The 17,963-nt window shown below is 39.8% G+C and overlaps 2 protein-coding genes across 2 annotated transcripts; both read right to left on the reverse strand.

The window, feature by feature from the left end:
- Positions 1-15,737: 15,737 nt before the first annotated feature.
- On the reverse strand, positions 15,738-16,485 carry LOC149695134 (sterile alpha motif domain-containing protein 3-like). Its single transcript, XM_089867478.1, has 3 exons — positions 16,383-16,485; positions 16,136-16,316; positions 15,738-16,072 (listed from the first exon to the last, which is right to left on the reverse strand). The coding sequence occupies exons 1-3, from the start codon at positions 16,476-16,478 to the stop codon at positions 15,738-15,740; spliced, it is 612 nt and encodes a 203-aa protein (XP_089723604.1). The 5' UTR covers positions 16,479-16,485.
- A 22-nt stretch (positions 16,486-16,507) lies between these two features.
- Positions 16,508-17,928, reverse strand: LOC149695135 (uncharacterized). Its single transcript, XM_089867453.1, has 2 exons — positions 17,802-17,928; positions 16,508-17,727 (listed from the first exon to the last, which is right to left on the reverse strand). The coding sequence occupies exon 2, from the start codon at positions 17,697-17,699 to the stop codon at positions 17,142-17,144; it is 558 nt and encodes a 185-aa protein (XP_089723579.1). The 5' UTR covers positions 17,700-17,727; positions 17,802-17,928; the 3' UTR covers positions 16,508-17,141.
- Positions 17,929-17,963: the final 35 nt, after the last annotated feature.

The following is a 17,963-nucleotide window of genomic DNA, read 5'->3' on the forward strand; positions in this document are numbered from 1 at the left end:
ACTGGCTTCTAATCACCACCATCTTCTGGTCTTCGTCCATTCCACTTGGACACCAGTCTGTACATACTGGCTTCTAATCACCACCATCTTCTGGTCTTTGTCCATCCCACTTGGACACCAGTCTGTACATTCTGGCTTCTAATCACCACCATCTTCTGGTCTTTGTCCATCCCACTTGTACACCAGTCTGTACATTCTGGCTTCTAAACACCACCATCTACTGGTCTTCTGTCTATTCCACTTGTACACCAGTCTGTACATTCTGGCTTCTAAACACCACCATCTACTGGTCTTCCGTCTATTCCACATAGACACCAATCTGTCTCATTGGCTTCTACTCCATTATCATCGTTTGGTTTTAGGATATACGCGGCGATCAGCTAGGGTTACGAGAAACGTCTAGCCTCCCTAAGGTGGGATCGCCACCAAAAGTTTTCGCAATTGCGCTTTTTCCTTACTATTATAATGGAAACGAATCGTATCTATACCCCAAAATTTGAAGAAAGCGGGCAAGAGGGGTACCCTTCACATTAAACGTCAATATTAGCAAAGTTTGAGATGATAATAGGTATAACTTTATTTTAAACGATTTAACTATTATTAATGTTAATTACTGAAGATTAAAATAATTAAAAATAATTATATTTATTTAAATATTAAAGATAATCTTGTTTCTGAACTCAAAATTAATACGGAAAGAGTTAAAAAGTGATAGATTTTCATAGCCTTGTAGCTAACTTATATTAAAGAAATAATCCATAAGGAAGAGAGACCAAATAAACTTAACAAACTGTTTATTAAACGAGTGAGTGAGTGAAGTGAGACTGATAGAAATTAAAACATAACATTGCTATTTATAGTAGTTACTAAAAACAGTATTAAGATATTAACCGGTTAAAAAAACATATCGCCTTAATTAAATTACAGAGTTAATATGTTTCGAGTAGATAGGAGTCGCTTTCTCCAACACCCCTTCTCGACGAGTATCGGATAATCCGGCTTTGGACATCAAGTGCTTTAGTTTTTCTTTGGTTAAAGGCTTGGTTAACATGTCAGCGGTCATTTCCTCGGTTGGACAATAGGTGATATCGATGATGTGGTTTTCTCTCATATCCTTGAGGAAGTGGTATCGTACGTCAATGTGTTTCGTCCTAGCGCTGATCCGTTCGGAAAGACTCATCTTGATGCATCCTTGATTGTCCTCAAATAGGTAGGTTGGCGTGGTAGCCGGGAATCCAACATCTTCGAGAAGCTGTCGTAGCCAAATGACATCTTGGGCGGCATGAGCTGCTGCGACGTATTCGGCTTCTGTCGATGAGAGCGCGACAGTTGATTGTTTCCGACTTGACCATGCGATGGTTCCCTGTCCGAATTGGAATAGGTATCCGCTCGTTGATTTCCGGTCTTGATGATCACCGGCCCAATCTGCATCAACGTAGCCGACAAGTTCTGGTGTTTCCTTCAAAGCTGGGAAATGAAGTCGGACCTCTTGTGTTCCTTTGAGATAACGCATTACTCGTCTGACGGCCGTCCAATCTCTTTCTCTCGGCTTTGAGACTCTTCGGCATAGGTAGCTGATGCTAACTGCAATGTCTGGTCGTGAAACGGTAGCGATGTGTAGAAGTATTCCAATTGCTTCTCGATATCGGTTGTTGTTAGGTAGAATATCTTCGTCTCCAGACAATTTTGGATAAGAAGGATCCATAGGAGTTTTGGATATCTTCGCATCTTGCATGCCGACGTCTTCGAGCATGAACGCTATTTTAGTTCCTTGATGGATTGTAAAACTTCCGTCAATTCCTCGCTCAATCTGGATACCGAGGTAATACGAGGCGTTTCCTAGGTCCTTTAGCTCGAAGTGCTTATTTAGTTTCTCGTACAGATTGTTGATGGTGGCTTCATTCTCGTTCAACACCAACAGATCATCTACGTATAGTAGGATATACGTCCAGGTACCGTCTTGTTCCAATTTCGAGTAAAGTCCTGGATCGGCTTTGCTACGATTGAATCCTTCATCAAGTAGAATTTGATTGGCTTTGGCGTTCCAGGTCCTTGCAGATTGCTTCAATCCGTATAAGCTGCGCTTGAGTCTGCAGACCTTCTCTTCATTTCCAGGTTGGATGAAACCCGGAGGCGGTTCCATATACAGGTCCTGGACTATGTCTCCATGCAGGAATGCGGTTTTGACGTCATAGTGTTTGACCGGTAAGTTCTTGGCTGCGGCGATACTGAGTAGAAGTCGTACGGTCTCGTACTTCACGACAGGTGCAAACGTCTCGTCAAAATCTTCGCCAAACTTCTGAGAATAGCCTTTGGCGACTAATCGGGCTTTATATTTGCTGAGTGATCCATTTTGATCATGTTTGGCTTTGAAAACCCAACGACAACCAATGGCCTTTCGATTTGGTGGTAGGTCTGTTAACTCCCAGGTGCCTTTTTCATGCAAAGATGATATTTCTTCTTTAGCAGCATCTGTCCAGTTCTTCCTTTCTCTCGGATTTAAGTCGGCGAGTTCCTCCCATGAGCTTGGTTCGCGAGAATATTGAACCGTTGCCTTGTACGTCAATCTCTTTGGTGGAATGCCCTTATTATCCCTTTCCGATCGTCTTGGAAGAATAGGAACTGATGGTCTTTCTTCAGATTCTTGTTCTCCATCAGATGATGATTCTGATTGTTCCTTTTTCGGATGTGACGTGATCAAGGAGTCAGCTGAATTAGTCTCCTTTTCCCCTTCTGGCTCTGATATGATGCTTTCTTCAAAGGTGTTGTCTCCTGTTCCTTCGTCGAAAGTGACAGAACGGCTGAAGTGAACTTTGGCAGTCTCAGGATTGAGAATACGATAGCCTTTCGTTGCTAAGCCATATCCGACCAGGACTCCTTTAAAAGCTTTGTCTCCGAATTTTACTCGTTTCTCCTTGGGAATGTACGAATAGGCTTTACTTCCGAATACACGGATGTGTCCAATACGTGGCTTTGAACCACTCCAAAGCTCATAAGGTGTTACGTCAATGGCTCTTGTTGGCAGACGATTTTGAAGATAGGCGGCGGTCGTGACAGCTTCACCCCAGTAACGGTTCTCGAGTTGTGCGTCTAACAGCATGCATTTGGCCATTTCCGTCAAAGATCGATTCTTGCGTTCCGCAACTCCGTTCTGTTGTGGATTATACGGTACGGTCAACTGGTGTTCGATGCCAAGTTCCTTGAGATAATCTTCAATTTCATGGCTGATATATTCTCTACCATTGTCTGATCGAAGAGCTTTCGGGTATCTTCCGAATTTGGTCCTTACGGATGCAATGAAATCCTTGAATGCAGTTAGAACGGAGTTCTTGGTCTTCATCAGATAGAGCTGTGTAAATCTTGAGTAGTCATCGATGAATGTTAGTATGTATCGATTACCGCCAGGTGTCACTGTCGGCATTGGCCCGCATACGTCCGTATGGATTAGTTCCATAGGCTCCTTGGTCTTCGATGTAGACGTTGGGAATGGTTTAGCTGTCATCTTTCCCTTTAGACAACATTCGCAAATAAGCTTCCGCTGACATTCGGAGAGCTTGATACCATCGGCAAGATTCTTCGATGAAAGAGACTTCACAGCATCTATGTCCCGATGCCCTAGCCGTCTATGCCATAGGTGAATGCAATCGGCTGTATGCGAGTTGCTGGCGACTTTTGCTGTTTGCTTGGTTTGAAGTCGATAAAGGAATCCATCCATCTTGGCGAAAGCTGCAACGTTTTGACCTTCCATGATTCTGCATTCGTCGCCTTCGAAGATAACAGTGTGTCCTGTCTGCGTCAAGCGGTGTACAGACAATAAGCTGCCTCCTAGTTTTGGAACATAAAGGATGTTCTTCACAGCTATGCTATGTACTTCTCCGTTTGGAGCGAGGCAGTCAATCATGCCATCGCCAATCCCTTCCGCCATTATGATTGAGTCGTCGGCGAGATGAATCTTCTCTGATTTCGGCGTTATGAATTTGAAATTCTTCCGATCGCTGGACATGTGACTGGTAGCCCCTGAATCCACATACCATGAGTTCGCTTGTGAGCCATTCGAAGCCTTGAAGGCTGTATACTCCCCGCTCGTTCTCCTTTCTACCGCTGCTTTACTTCGCTCACTTCGGGATGCAGCATGTTCTCGATCCAGCTTATCTTTGTAGCTTCGGCAGTCCTTCATATAGTGCCCTGGTTTGTTACAATGATAACAGACTCCTCTGCTTGGACGACGCCGTTGATGATTGAATCTTCGACCTTTGCTTTGACTTGAAGTCTGCAACGCTGTGTCATTCCTAGAGGAAGCTGCTCTAGTCTCTTGACGTCGATTGAATTCGTCCAGTACTTTCGCTTTCACTAAGTCTAGTGTCAGATCTGTTTCCGGTCTCACTTCGAGGGCTGTGACCAAGACATTGTAAGATTCCGGTAGACTGCAGAGTAGCATGGCAGCGACGTGTGTATCAGGCAAATTTTCTCCGATTCCCCGTAAGTTCTCGACGATCTCCAACATGGACCCTATGTGGTCTTGCATACTTTGGTCATCGTCCTTGAAGCGCATTTGATGCATCTTCCGTAGCAGGAATAATTTGCTTGTGATGTTCGCTTGCTCATGTAACTTCTGGAGTGTTTTCCACATGGAACGGGCAGTCTTCTCGTGAACGATATGAATTAGTTGATCGTCTTCCACAGACAGTGCTATAGCAGCTTGGGCTTGCTTGTCTCTCTTATCCCAGTCAGCAGGAGGTTCCGACGTAGGTTTTGCTTTCTCGACGACTTCCCATAGATTGTCTCTGGTCAGTACCATCTTCATTTTGAATTTCCATAGTTGATAGTTAGTATTGTTCAACTTCGTGACAAGAGATTTAAAGTCGCTTGAAGCCATCTTGTACGTGTTGACCGAAGACTAAGTCTAGTTATACTACTATACTAACGGGTACCCGACTTTCCTTAACATAAGTATTTATCCGTGGCTGAGCCCATAACCTGATAGATTTTCATAGCCTTGTAGCTAACTTATATTAAAGAAATAATCCATAAGGAAGAGAGACCAAATAAACTTAACAAACTGTTTATTAAACGAGTGAGTGAGTGAAGTGAGACTGATAGAAATTAAAACATAACATTGCTATTTATAGTAGTTACTAAAAAACAGTATTAAGATATTAACCGGTTAAAAAAACATATCGCCTTAATTAAATTACAGAGTTAATATGTTCCGAGTAGATAGGAGTCGCTTTCTCCAACAAAAAGCAGTCTATGTTTTTGTCTGTGTGTGTCCGTCCATTGTTACACTAGTGCGTCGCGTTAGCAGTTAGCCTTGTGTTGATGTGTTAAGAAATCATACAGAACCTTAATATTCCCTTTTTCCATAATATAAAGTGAATATGTGGAAGTATTTTTCGTAATTATGATGCATTTAGTACTTTTGTAGCTTTAAAGCTCTGTTTCATTTTGATATTCCAAAGATTTTTTTTTAATATTGTTATTTGAAATGGCTGTTTATATATTACTTAAGCTATACTACATCTGTATATAGAATAATCCTTGGTTTAGTGATTTCATGAAGAAAACTAAGACCTAGACTCCGGCAGAGAGAATTTAGAAGGGGAGTAGAAGGGGTGGTTTGGAATGTAGCGCAACGTCGTCTGCTAAACGTTATCTAGGCAGGTCGATTTCCGGTATGGTGCGTTTGTAACAGAGAGATTTTAGAACACGTGACCGGAAACTCGCCTACCCCAAAAAGCTCAACACGACATCTTGTTTGGGCGTCATCACGTTTAATACAGTCAAAGGGGGGCCTTCCACTCCCCTTCTAAATTCTCTCTGACTCCGGCGGGTATATGAAGTATCATCCGCAATAGGCTTTGTGAAACAAAGAGTAAATAATTGAGGCCTGAGGTGAAGTAAACTTTGGGCTTTGATTTTCGTGTCTGAAATGAAGAGACATCAACGGTTCAGAGTGAGCCGAAAGTTAAATACACTATTAAATAATCAGGTTAAGATTTTATAATAGAAGAAAAGATCATGGTGGCAATTAGAATAGTAAAAGGGCTAATGGTAAACGGGTAGTAGCTACAGCCTTTTATTCTCTTTATGGTGCGCATTGTCTATTAGTGCGTCTAGCTACAATTTAGCTTTGGTATTATTTAACATTAACATTCATGTTGGCAAACTAAGAATATTGTTGAGGTGAGACGAGACGATAGTGCTTACACTGCAAACCAGTTGTGAATGTAGCTATCAGAATATACGGTAAACAGCTGAAGCGTAGACTTCATTTCCTGATCTTTTCCCCATTGTCTGATTTCCATGTGTCCAAGATTTATCCTTAAAGGATGTAAAATGTCGTCAGCTTTACTGTATTATTCGCTATGCTTGGAATACTGCTTCAATATTTCGTAAATTTTTACTTGAAAAAAGAGAAATAATTCCATATCTAGGTAAATAAGTTTGTAGTAGTAGACCTCTTGACTCGGAGAGGTAATATTTTGGTTTTCCCAACTTGTTCTCTTTAATTTACTCACTCGTTAGTCGGCTCTCAAAGAGAGCAGTTGTATAAGTTTTACGTTAGATCTGTCGAGTGTACGGAAAAGTAGTGTTAATCCCTTTTTGTTATTAATAAAGATACAGAAGGCTTGTTCCCTTCTAATTTTTGGATTCAAACGTAAGTTGTCTTAAATTCTTTTTTTATGGCCCTCGGGAGATTCTCCCGTAGTTAAAATATCATACGGAGGGTTACATAAAAATGGCGCCCGAACAGGGACCCGAATAAGACTAGGCCTTAAGCCTTGGTCAGTCCCGTAGAAACTGGTTATCATTGTCGGTATAGGATATCCGCCCCCATGTGGCTTTAAGCCTTGGCTTCCACATTGATAATTAGTTTGAATACTTAAATACAATTAAATCTAAATTAATCATGGCTAATTTAAGTAATAAATTAAAATTAAATTTTTCATTAGGATGAATGTATTGAATTGAGATAACTTACTTGTGTATTTTGAACTTGTTAAACTATTATTATTGTAAATACAAATTAAAATAAAAACTTAATGGCTTACTACTCGGACAACAATAAACAATGGAGGTCACCACGAACATCTGAGGATGAGGAGGATGATTTAATATTAAATAAAAGGGGACACCAATCAAAGGAAGATTTGTCTGCCCCTAAAGAAGACGATGGCGACACACTAGCACCGCCAGAAACAGATAATCCTATGGAGGAATTTAACCGGATTCTTCGTATGGAGGAAGAGAAAGGCGAAGAGGATTCAGATACTACAAAGAGGACGGCCGCCTCTTCAGAATCGGAATTCTCTCCCTACCAACTATTTCCTAATAAAAGTATTCCTGCCCCTAAGGGAAGTTCAACTCCCTCAAATTTCCCTCCTCAAACTGGGATTGATTCCCTTGTTCCTCCCAAATCAACTTCCAAGAGAGATAAGTCTAAAGTTAGTTTTGCTAATACATTACCTAACCCTAGGGTTAGAACTATCGGAACCCAAATATCTCCGTCTCAACAAGTCCCTCAATTTGGACCTAACATGACTGACGAGGAATTAAAAGCCTTTATGTTACCCTTACTCCAAACCTTGGCTGAAAATTCAACCACACAGGCTAATGCCGTAGCTCAGAATGTAGCAATAAATAAAGCTATAGCTACTAGTTTGGATAAGTTAGTTAGGGATCTACCCTCATCAATAAATAGAAGTACTATTCCTCAGACGGGAAAAGTCCCTATTGAACCGCCAGAAAGGTTAGCTTTATATTGGGTCTAGATTTTCTTGAAGAAAATAGGGTCAAATTAGATTTTGAATCGTTTCATTGCTTAGTGGGTAACTTAAAGATCCCTTTTTCAACTCCATCTGAAAAGGATCCTATAGATAAGGAGATTGTAGATAACATTAGGGACGCAGTTTCCGCAGCCCCTATTTCTGATGAACAACGTCATCAATTAGAAACCCTTTTATTAAAATTTCCTGAGTTGTTTTCTGATAAAGTAGGAAGAACAGGACTAATCTTCCATGAGATTCATACGGGTAAGAGTCCGCCCATAAAGTCTCAGCCTTATCGTGTTAATGACCAGAAAAGGAAAATTATTGAACAACATGTTAGGGAAATGTTAGATGACGGGATAATCAGACCCTAGTATCTCCTTGGGCTTCGCCCGTAGTTTTAGTTGATCAAACAAAACGGGGTAAACCCTATCGGTTTTGTATTGATTACAGAAAACTAAATCAGGTTACCATTAAAGACCCTTATCCCTTGCCTAATATAGAGGACATGTTAGCTAGGGTTGGAAGACCTAAATTTATAACAACACTTGACCTTAAATCAGGGTATTGGCAAGTGGAAATAAACCCTAAAAGTTGAGAAAAAACTGCTTTCGTGACTCATATGGGAAAGTACGAATTTAATGGACTCCCTTTTGGGCTCTGTAATGCCCCTAGCTCTTTCCAGCGTTTAATTGACGAGATTTTTAGAGATGCCGATTACTTCCAACTAATCGACTATTTAGATGATTTAATCTCTCTCAGCGAGGAGTGGGATCAACACTTAACGTGTTAAGATTAAAGGAAGCGGGTCTCACCCTTCAGTTGAAAAAATGTCGTTTCGCTCAAAAAGAGGCTACCATATTTGGTCACATAGTAAACGAAACAGGAGTGCATATAGATCCTTCTAAGATAGAACCCATTCAGAAATTCCCTCCTCCTAAAAATGTTAAGGAAGTCCAGAGATTTTTAGGGATGGCAGGATGGCATAATAGGTTTATTGGTCACTACTCCCAAATAGTAGCCCCAATTAACAAGCTTAAAAGGAAGGATCAAAAATTTATTTGGGGTATCGAACAGCAACAGGCGTTCGAAAAAATAAAGGAAGAAATCTGTAAGGCTCATCCTTTAGCTTCCTTTAAAAGGGATTCCCCGTGCATTGTCACTACAGATGCTAGAGATGCAGGGTGGGTGCCCTTCTCTCCCAAATACAGGATGGTGTAGAAGTTCCTATAGCTTATGCTAGTACAGGACTAAAAGATGCGGAAACAAGGTACTCCACTAGCGAGAAAGAGTGTTTAGCCATTTGTTGGGCAGTTTAGAAGTTTAGACCCTTTCTAGAAGGTCGTAAATTCACTGTCCTCACTGACCATCAGGCTTTACAGTGGTTGTTTAATATCAGGGAACCAAATTCTCGTCTAGTTAAATGGGCAATGTACCTTCAAACCTTTGATTTTACTATTAAACATAAAAAAGGAGTAGAAAACGTAGTAGCAGACGCTTTGTCGAGGGCCCCGATAAACGTTTTAAGTATTAACTTTAGCTCCTCTACTCCTAATTCTACTAATAACCAAGATCCCACTAGTAGTAGTACAAGTCAAAATTCTACCGATAGGAGTAATTCAACTTCCTCAAGTGACTCTGTTGAAGGTCGGATACGTCCTCCAGGTCCTAGAGCTTTATATTCAGTCTTTACTATAGAAGACGTAAGAAAGTCTCAAAGGGAAGACCCATTTGCTTCCCCTATTATTAATTCCTTGCAAGGACCTAACCCTGTTAGGCATAAAATGTTCGAAATGAAAAATGATCTTCTTTATAGAAGACCTTACAGGAACCATCCTGAAAAAATTTATTTACCGCCTCGTTTAAGGCTAGAAGCCATGAGGTTGTTACACGACCACCCACTATCAGCTCATTGGGGCAAAGATAAGACCCTTAGCAAAGTAACTTATAGATATTGGTGGCCAACCATAGTTAGTGACGTCCAGGATTATGTTCGAGGATGCACGTTATGCCGACAGTTCAAGGCTAGGAATAGGAAAAAGCCAGGGCTAATGCAACCCTCAGAAATAACAAGTCCTTGGGACCAAATCAGTGTCGACATAATGCGACCCTTCCGTCAAAGTAGACACCACTTTAAGTATTTAATAGTTTTTGTCGATTATATGACTAAATTCGTGGAAATGATACCACTTAAAACTATTACAGCTAAGACCTGTGTGCAGGCTTACAACATGGAACTAACTAACGCTAGGGACGGTCCGCACCGATAGAACTTACATTAGTCTCTCTGAAAAACATTCGTTGATAAACCCTCCCGCTTTTAACTCCCCCTCCTGAAATTTGGTGATTCAAAACGGAAATGAGCTAGATTCTTAACGCCATCTATAATTTAGTTTTAGTACTAACATGCGGGATCTGCTGTAGAAGTCGTATGCTATGTTAGGCGTGGCGTTACCATGGCGTAACATTTGTGTAAATTGTGCTACTATGGAACTAATTAACGCATAGATATTCATTTTATCCCTAACCTTGAAACATAATTTATTTGCGGAACTAAGTATTTAACACTTAAAAGATTGTACAGTTGTTTTTAAAGTAATTATAAATATGGATTTGTGTGTATAGTGATTGTAGAAGTGACAATCGCCAAGCTCAAAACATTCTCCCGTTGTCTACGAGTTAGAAGATGCTAACTCAGGGCAGAATATAGGGAAAGTTAACTTAGAGCATCTAAAACTCTACTGTACTAATGTAGCCGTCTTCGACAATGCCGAAAATGCCCCCACTTCTCAATCGAACGTTGTAGATGATCCCGAGTCTAGTTCCCCAGCGAATTGTGGTACCGCGGACCACCCTCTTACGGAGACTTCCTCAACCACGTCATCTGAATCATCATCATCTTCTACGTCACCGTCACCTCAGGACGGTCAGGAAGTCGATCAACCGATCATTCCTGCTATCCCAGATGTCCTTCAAACCTCGACATCAACTACTCTAGAAGATCAAGCAGCGGATCAACAGATCCCTCCTGCAGTTCGAGATGATTCACATCAACCTACAGATTCTGATAGTGAACCGGGCAATACAATAAGAGAAAAATTATCCACACTGGATTCCTCACAGGAAATCTGCGCCAAATACGCCGAGTTTTGCCTAAATTGTGGACAATCCTCACACTTGCAGAAGGATTGCTTTATCCCAAAAAGGGATAAAAACACTCCCGTTTCATGTAATGATTGCGCAGGTCCCCACTGGACCAAGGATTGCAGTACGCCTCCTCACGAGTTACCAATCATTCTTATGGTTTCACCGGGAGAGCGACGCTCCCTCGAAGTCGACGAACAACTTTCGGATCATGAAGCTGGGCAGGAGCTACAAAGCCGTCAAGTTACGGAGGTGTTTCCTCAAGTTCCAGATCTTGCCCAACGTACCCTAGTACCGGGGCCTCAACCGCCTGCTCGGTTCCCTATCCCCCCAGCTCCTCGGCAACCATGGAGTCCCGAGGTAGGTCCGAATGACGAAGATGACATATTTTGGGAGCGTTTCGGACACATAGGATGGACCCCTCGTATTAGAATTACAAAAGTGCTCATAGCTTCGAAAGTTCCTAATGCCAAGCATCCACTCATCTGGAGCACCTATAAATGCTGGCGGTGCCATAAAACTGCCCACCACGTCGTTTCCGACTGCCCGGGAGGGCGAAGTAAGGAAGCCTTGGAACGAAGAGCTGCTCGCCGACGAGCGCGGTTGGAAGCAAAACACTCAGAGCAATGAAAAAAAAAGAAAAAAAACCCCTGCCAAAGTATTCTGGGTTCTTCGGGGTAACCTTTTTTTCTCTTGTCATAACCACAGTTCCTAAAGAGGGGGGATGTAGCATGGCTGCCAGATTCAGGGAGTTTCTACTCCTTGGATCTGGCAGGGTATTATGCCTCCATGCTACATGCTCCTCCTCCTCTCTGATCGTCTGTGATTTTTTCTCTTTAATTTACTCACTCATTAGTTGGCTCTCAAAGAGAGCAATTGTATAAGTTTTACGTTAGATCTGTCGAGTGTACGGAATAGTAGGGTTAATCCCTTTTTGTTATTAATAAAGATAGAGAAGGCTTGTTCCCTTCTAATTTTTGGATTCAAACGTAAGTTGTCTTAAATTCATTTTTTTTATGGCCCTCGGGAGATTCTCCCATAGTTAGATTATCATACGGAGGGTTACAATGTACAATAAATTACAATGTAAGATTATACTAAACCATATTATATTATATAAAGTCTCCAAGTGAAGAAACCAGGAAGGACGTGGCCTATAAATTTGGACGACAATGGCAATACCCGAACTGATGCGGGGCTGTCAATGGTAAACATGTAGTAATTCAGCAGCCATCAAACAGTGGTTCTATTTACTACAACTACAAGGTATATATAATGGCGTTCTCCTTTCAAACAGTCTAACGTTATCAATAGTTATCAATTTTAAAGGGTTCAAATTAAATCGTTCTGTCATGGAAGAAGAAGGGTGTATGCAAGGGTCCTATAGTGTTAAAGAGAGCGCGTTGAAAAATCGTAACTTCCCCCTTTTCATCCCCTCCTTCCCGAGTTTATCACCAACGTTGAAAGCTTCTGCGTAGTAGTAGAGGCGGTAGAGAGCGGAACTAAACAGTGTATCCCTCTCTCTGTACGCGCTTTGCATGAGCCTTAAATCATGATGCCGGTATTAAGGAGGTGGCTTGCGCGCCAATATTGCGCAGAGCAGTAATCGAGTTACAGCTAGTGCCGAGAGGAGAGGAGAGTTTTCCCACGTGACCCTACATTTCGCGTAGCCGTCTGCCTAATCACCTCACCATTCCATTACACCCTTCTTCCATGGTTCTGTAGTGGATGATAAATATAAATTTTTGGCTGTTGACATCGGGGGCTATGGGCCCAATTCTGATTATGGTATTTTCAAGGCATCACCAATAGGTATTGCTCTTGAAAAGAATCGCCTTAATTTACCACTACCAAAGAAACTGCCAAGAAGTAATATCACTGCGCCATATGTATTTTTGGGGGATGAAGCGTTTCAGTTAACTGAAAACTTTTTACGGCCATACTCGTCCAAGGAACTAAATTCCAGATCTAGGGTTTTTAATTATTGTCTATGCAGAGCCAGGTATAATATTAATGTTTCACATTTACCATCGGTTATCTAGTATCACATTTACCATCGGTTATCTAGTATCACATTTACCATCGGTTATCTAGTATCACATTTACCATCGGTTACCTAGTATCAAATTTAAAACATTTATTTATTTGAAGGCGTTGTAGCAAGAATGCTTTTGGGATTTTGGGAGCAAGATGGAGAGTATTCCACAAGTCGTTAACGCTTTCACCTGAGAATGTTGATCACGTAATAAAAGCAACGGTAGTGTTGCACAACTTTCTACTTTGCAAAGAAAAGCATTTGAAAAAATCGCAGAAAGTATACTGCCCCCTTGGATATGCGGATTTTACCGATAGCCTGGGAGGTTATCGTTATGGCAGGTGGAATGATGAGCCAGAAAATGTATTCATTTCTCTTCATGGAACGATGGCTAGGAATTCCACCGAAAGAGCCAAAAATTGTAGAACAATATACACGGACTACTTCTGGTCTGACGAAGGTGCAGTCCCTTGGCAATGGGATATGCCTGGGGTTAATCGCTAGTAACTGTCGCGTCTCGCATGTTACCAAATTGTATTTTGACTACTTAATAAATGTTCTAATTTGATTCACGGAAAAGGTCTTTTATTATACAGCCCAATTTCATACATTCCATTTTGTTTCAATTCTTATTACGCAAATAACCACGCACAACCCCATTAGTTCCATTTCACAATGAAGCTGCGAATCTTCTTGTACTTGACTTAATAAGTCAGCCAAGTACTTTTTGGGAACGGGTTTCTGTATTTTGCTGGCAGTCATGGGAAATGGAAGCTGCGATGAGGCTAGAGTAATTGTATATTTTCATTAATACTAGAGCTGTGAATGCAATATAGACAGTCTATTTGTAGTTATATACTTGTCAATTTTTGATATTTCCACTCGGATTTCCTAGCGTGTTTCATCCCCTCTGTCTTTATGGTGATCCACCTGTTTACGCTTTTTTGATGCGGAATTTGATGTTGAAGCCCTTGTCACCGATGCACTCGAGGCAGTACCTGAATTTGATGTCGAATCCCTTGTCACCGATGCACTCTAGGCAGTAGCGATATTTGCTTCAGGCAGAACTTGTTGAGGCACAGGTGATTCTCCAGAAATAAAATCATCTGGAGAAGGAATATCATCTTCAACCTGGTCCACCGAGTTATCTATTCTCTCGTCTGGCATTGTCCTAATTTGAATTTTACTTACTTTCCTGCCAACATTTTACATTTCAATGGTAGTTTCAAATTTAGCAGAATTTGAATAACAAATTCTTTAAATTAATTATAAGCACGGGTTATCGGGGTTTGTGTGGCATGCTGCATGAAAATTAGAGGCTGTAACACGTCCCGCTCTGAATTGGCGCCAAAGCTTAGTATCCGCTTGCCTTCTGGTTCTCTTTTCTAAATTTTCAGCCTCCTCCTGCGTTAATTCAATCTCACTTACAAGGCAGTAGTCAATAAATGCTGGGTAGTAAAGTGTAAAAAGGTCTTTTTCAAAGAGTTAAGTCAGGTGGAAAATTCAATGACTTGGCACAAAATTGTCTTCATACTTGGGTAAAATGGCTGAGTTTGGGCTAGCTTTGAAAATCTTTTCACACCAATCTGAAAACTCATCATTGCCAATATCCGGGAGGAGTTACATCATTGTCTTGAGCAACTGCATGATTTAGTTGTTTTGGTTTTGACCTTGGAGTTGCTAAGTCAAGTTCACCTACGGGTGAATATTTTACCGCTCTTGTCACTGGCACAATCCATTTGGCTTTTTCTCCTGTGATAGAGGCAATTTCTCTATATCTAACTGCGTAGTTCATATAAAATAAAAGTACAGCGACATGGGTACAACATTCATCTAAGCCTGCTATACACAAGCAGTGACCAGACTAAACAGTTTCCTATTCAGTTGCCATAATCCAACAGTCAAGAGGCTTCTCATTGAGCGATTGTGAATGTATAACCTAAAGATATACAATACTTATCACTGTTAAAAAAGGGACTATTCGATACCTTACAAGGTATTTTTCGTTGCATCCCCAGGCAACCCATATAAGTGTACGAAAAAATACCTCCAATTGAAGGTACTGTAAAATACCTTACCAACTAGGTATTTTTTGATATCTCAAGGTACGCAAAAGTACCCCCAAAGATATTATTTGAAGCCTTTTTTGAGATCAAAAAACCCTTTAACGGTCTTTTTACAACCTACTTTTTCGAAGAAAGGTATTATTTCAATCCATGTTTGGGATTGAAAAAACCCTTTAACGGTCTTTTTACAACCCTCTTTTTCGAAGATAGGTATTATTTGAAGCCTTTTTTGGGATTAAAAAAACCCTTTAACGGTCTTTTTACAACCCTTTTTTTCGAAGATAGGTATTATTTGAAGCCTTTTTTGGGATCAAAAAACCCTTTAACGGTCTTCTTACAACCTACTTTTTCGAAGATAGGTATTATTTGAAGCCTTTTTTGGGATTGAAAAAACCCTTTAACGGTCTTTTTACAACCCTCTTTTTCGAAGATAGGTATTATTTGAAGCCTTTTTTGGGATCAAAAAACCCCTTAACGGTCTTTCTACAACCTACTTCTTAGCAGAAAGGTATTATTTCAATCCATTTTTTGGATTAAAAAACCCCTTAAAGGTCTTTTTACAACCCACTATAGGTATTATTTGAAGTAGTATAACAAAAAGTTTATGGGTTAGGAATTTCATATTCAATACTTAATTTTTTTACATCATTTTCCAATATTTTGGTGCCTTAGTTTTACATGATTTTGCAATATTTTGGTGCCTTATTTTTACAAACAATTTATTCATAGCGTTTTTAATGGGAATTGAAATTTTTTCAAACCTGGCTCGATAACAAAAACCACTTTTTGAATAAATTCTAAGGTTTTCTGTAATCCAAATGGATACGCGATTCCAAAAACATAATAAGAAACGAACATTAAAACGAAACCCCTTGTAATCGTTGGAACATTGAATTTTACAGTTTCCAAAACTAGTTTACAAGGTTTACCCAAATGTTCGTCATCTTCAACTTGCAACACGGCGTTCTCGTGGGTCGCGGGATTCACGGTTGACAGCAATTCTGGATTCTCTTTGAAAATAATTGGCAAAAGCAGCAAACTGGCATTGATCTCCATTTCTAAAAAAAACTATTGATATACCCTGGATTTTACAGTGTTCAAAATTTTGAAATTAACATTACCAGTAAACTTCTCATCATTCAGAAAATCCTTTTGGGCCTCCATCTGTTTGTATAATTTCTTAAATAACCGTGAATTTTTGGTCAACGTAAAAATTTTTTTGACAACCGGCTGTATGAATGCAATAAACTTCTTTTCCGGATTCATTTCGATCCTGATAACTCGTTGGAATTCCTTAATAAGCTACATGGGGGAAAACACATATAATTGACGATGCATAATTGAATAAAGAACGTCACCAACACTGACCTCGTTGGCATTTTTCAAGTTTGGAAATATTTCCAAAATTTCTGGAACATTTTTCTCCACCATCAATTTTTGCCGAAAATGAAACGTGCGCTTCATTTTTCCATCAATTATTGCCTCATTAGTTTGTTTTGAAGAAATTAAGGACTACTAAAAGTATGTATAATTTTTAATAAACAGTAATATAAACTAACACTGATATAATAATTAGTACTAATAATAGTAAAGATAAGAATAATAGAATATATAGTAATAAAATCATACAAGATTAAGTCTAACTATTAAAAATAATAATAATGTACCAGGTAATGGCAAGAATTTCTAAAAATAAATAATAATAATAATAATCATAATAATGTACTGGGTAATGCCAATAATTTCTAAAAATAAATATTAATAATAGTAATAATAATGTACTGGGTTATGCCAAGAATTTCTAAAAAAAAAAATAATAAAATTAATATAATAGAAATAATATCAATAAAAATAACAATAATAATATAAATAAGTCTGTGGGAAGAAACGCAGAGATAAATGAATGTAAACTACTGTGAATAAGCCTACAAGGTCCATACTGGTTTGCCGATAGCCAGGAGTTAAGCACTTTCAGAATCGCTATACACTAATTATGAATGCATGAAACCGTTTTAACAATGGCAAAAAAGGACTATTAAAGAATACGAGTAATCTCGTCAGTACAGTCAAAGGTACAGTTTGTACACCAATTTTGCTGAGTGACGGGTCCCTTGGCCGATAGTGGAACTATGGATCAGTTTGAATTCCAACTTCAACATATGACTGTCGATCACATTGACTTCCAACTTCAACACACGTTTGTAGATTGCATTGACTTCCAATTTCAAAGCATGACTGTGGATCGCTTTGATTTCCAATTTCAACAGTCTTTATTTCTGCAACGAAAGTTCTCCCATTTCCAAGTCGGAATTTTATGGCAGTCGGATTTTCGCCTGACAGTTCTTCTTCGTCGGGGCTGACAATATTTATCGTCTCTTCTTTTAAGACTACTTCGGTATTTTGAATACTTAACATCTCTTTTTCTATCGTATTTGAAAGGTTTGTTGTTGGTATAGAGCCATTTTTGACCGTTAGCTTTTGTTTAGACAAATTTAGGCCGTACCAATGAGTTTGAAGACATTCTGGAGGAAAATGGTTCTGGCACACTCTTACAGTATTACTAAATCTTCTTATTATGAAACTCTTTTCACTGTCTGGCAAAGGCTTAGTTTCCAACGTTATTAAGACCTTGAAAAAATTATCCTTCACCGCTTGTTTTGCGTACTGAATCCATTTTTTAGCCATTTCTAAATCATTCTTAATATCTGGAATTCTGAAGAAACTCTCACCATGTGATTTCGACCGGGTATTACACCCTTTAATAATACAAATTGGCATTTCGCTTACCCTCCAGATAATGTTTACGTGTGAAGAAGCAGACGAAAGGTTTACACATTGTTCATTGGCCTACAGAGAGCCAATAGCGAGCGTTACCCTTTAACCTGCCTTGAGGCATGGCCAACTTGGATGAGAAATGAGCGGTAGAAAGTCTGCCAGCTTTACTCGAGC

The sequence above is a fragment of the Phalangium opilio genome, unplaced genomic scaffold (assembly GCF_054372755.1).
Source record: "Phalangium opilio isolate 3A_F unplaced genomic scaffold, DU_Popi_V2 ptg000022l_1, whole genome shotgun sequence".
Taxonomy (NCBI): Eukaryota; Metazoa; Arthropoda; class Arachnida; order Opiliones; family Phalangiidae; genus Phalangium; species Phalangium opilio.

Bases quoted from the DNA above. Each gene is read 5' to 3' on its own strand.
- LOC149695135 (XM_089867453.1), bottom strand. From the start codon at position 17,699: ATGGCTAAAAAATGGATTCAGTACGCAAAACAAGCGGTGAAGGATAAT.
- LOC149695134 (XM_089867478.1), bottom strand. From the start codon at position 16,478: ATGAAGCGCACGTTTCATTTTCGGCAAAAATTGATGGTGGAGAAAAAT. The intron at 16,317-16,382 runs GTCAGTGTTGGT...TCCCCCATGTAG, and splicing joins ACTTGAAAAATGCCAACGAG to CTTATTAAGGAATTCCAACG. The intron at 16,073-16,135 runs GTAATGTTAATT...AGTTTTTTTTAG, and splicing joins GAATGATGAGAAGTTTACTG to AAATGGAGATCAATGCCAGT.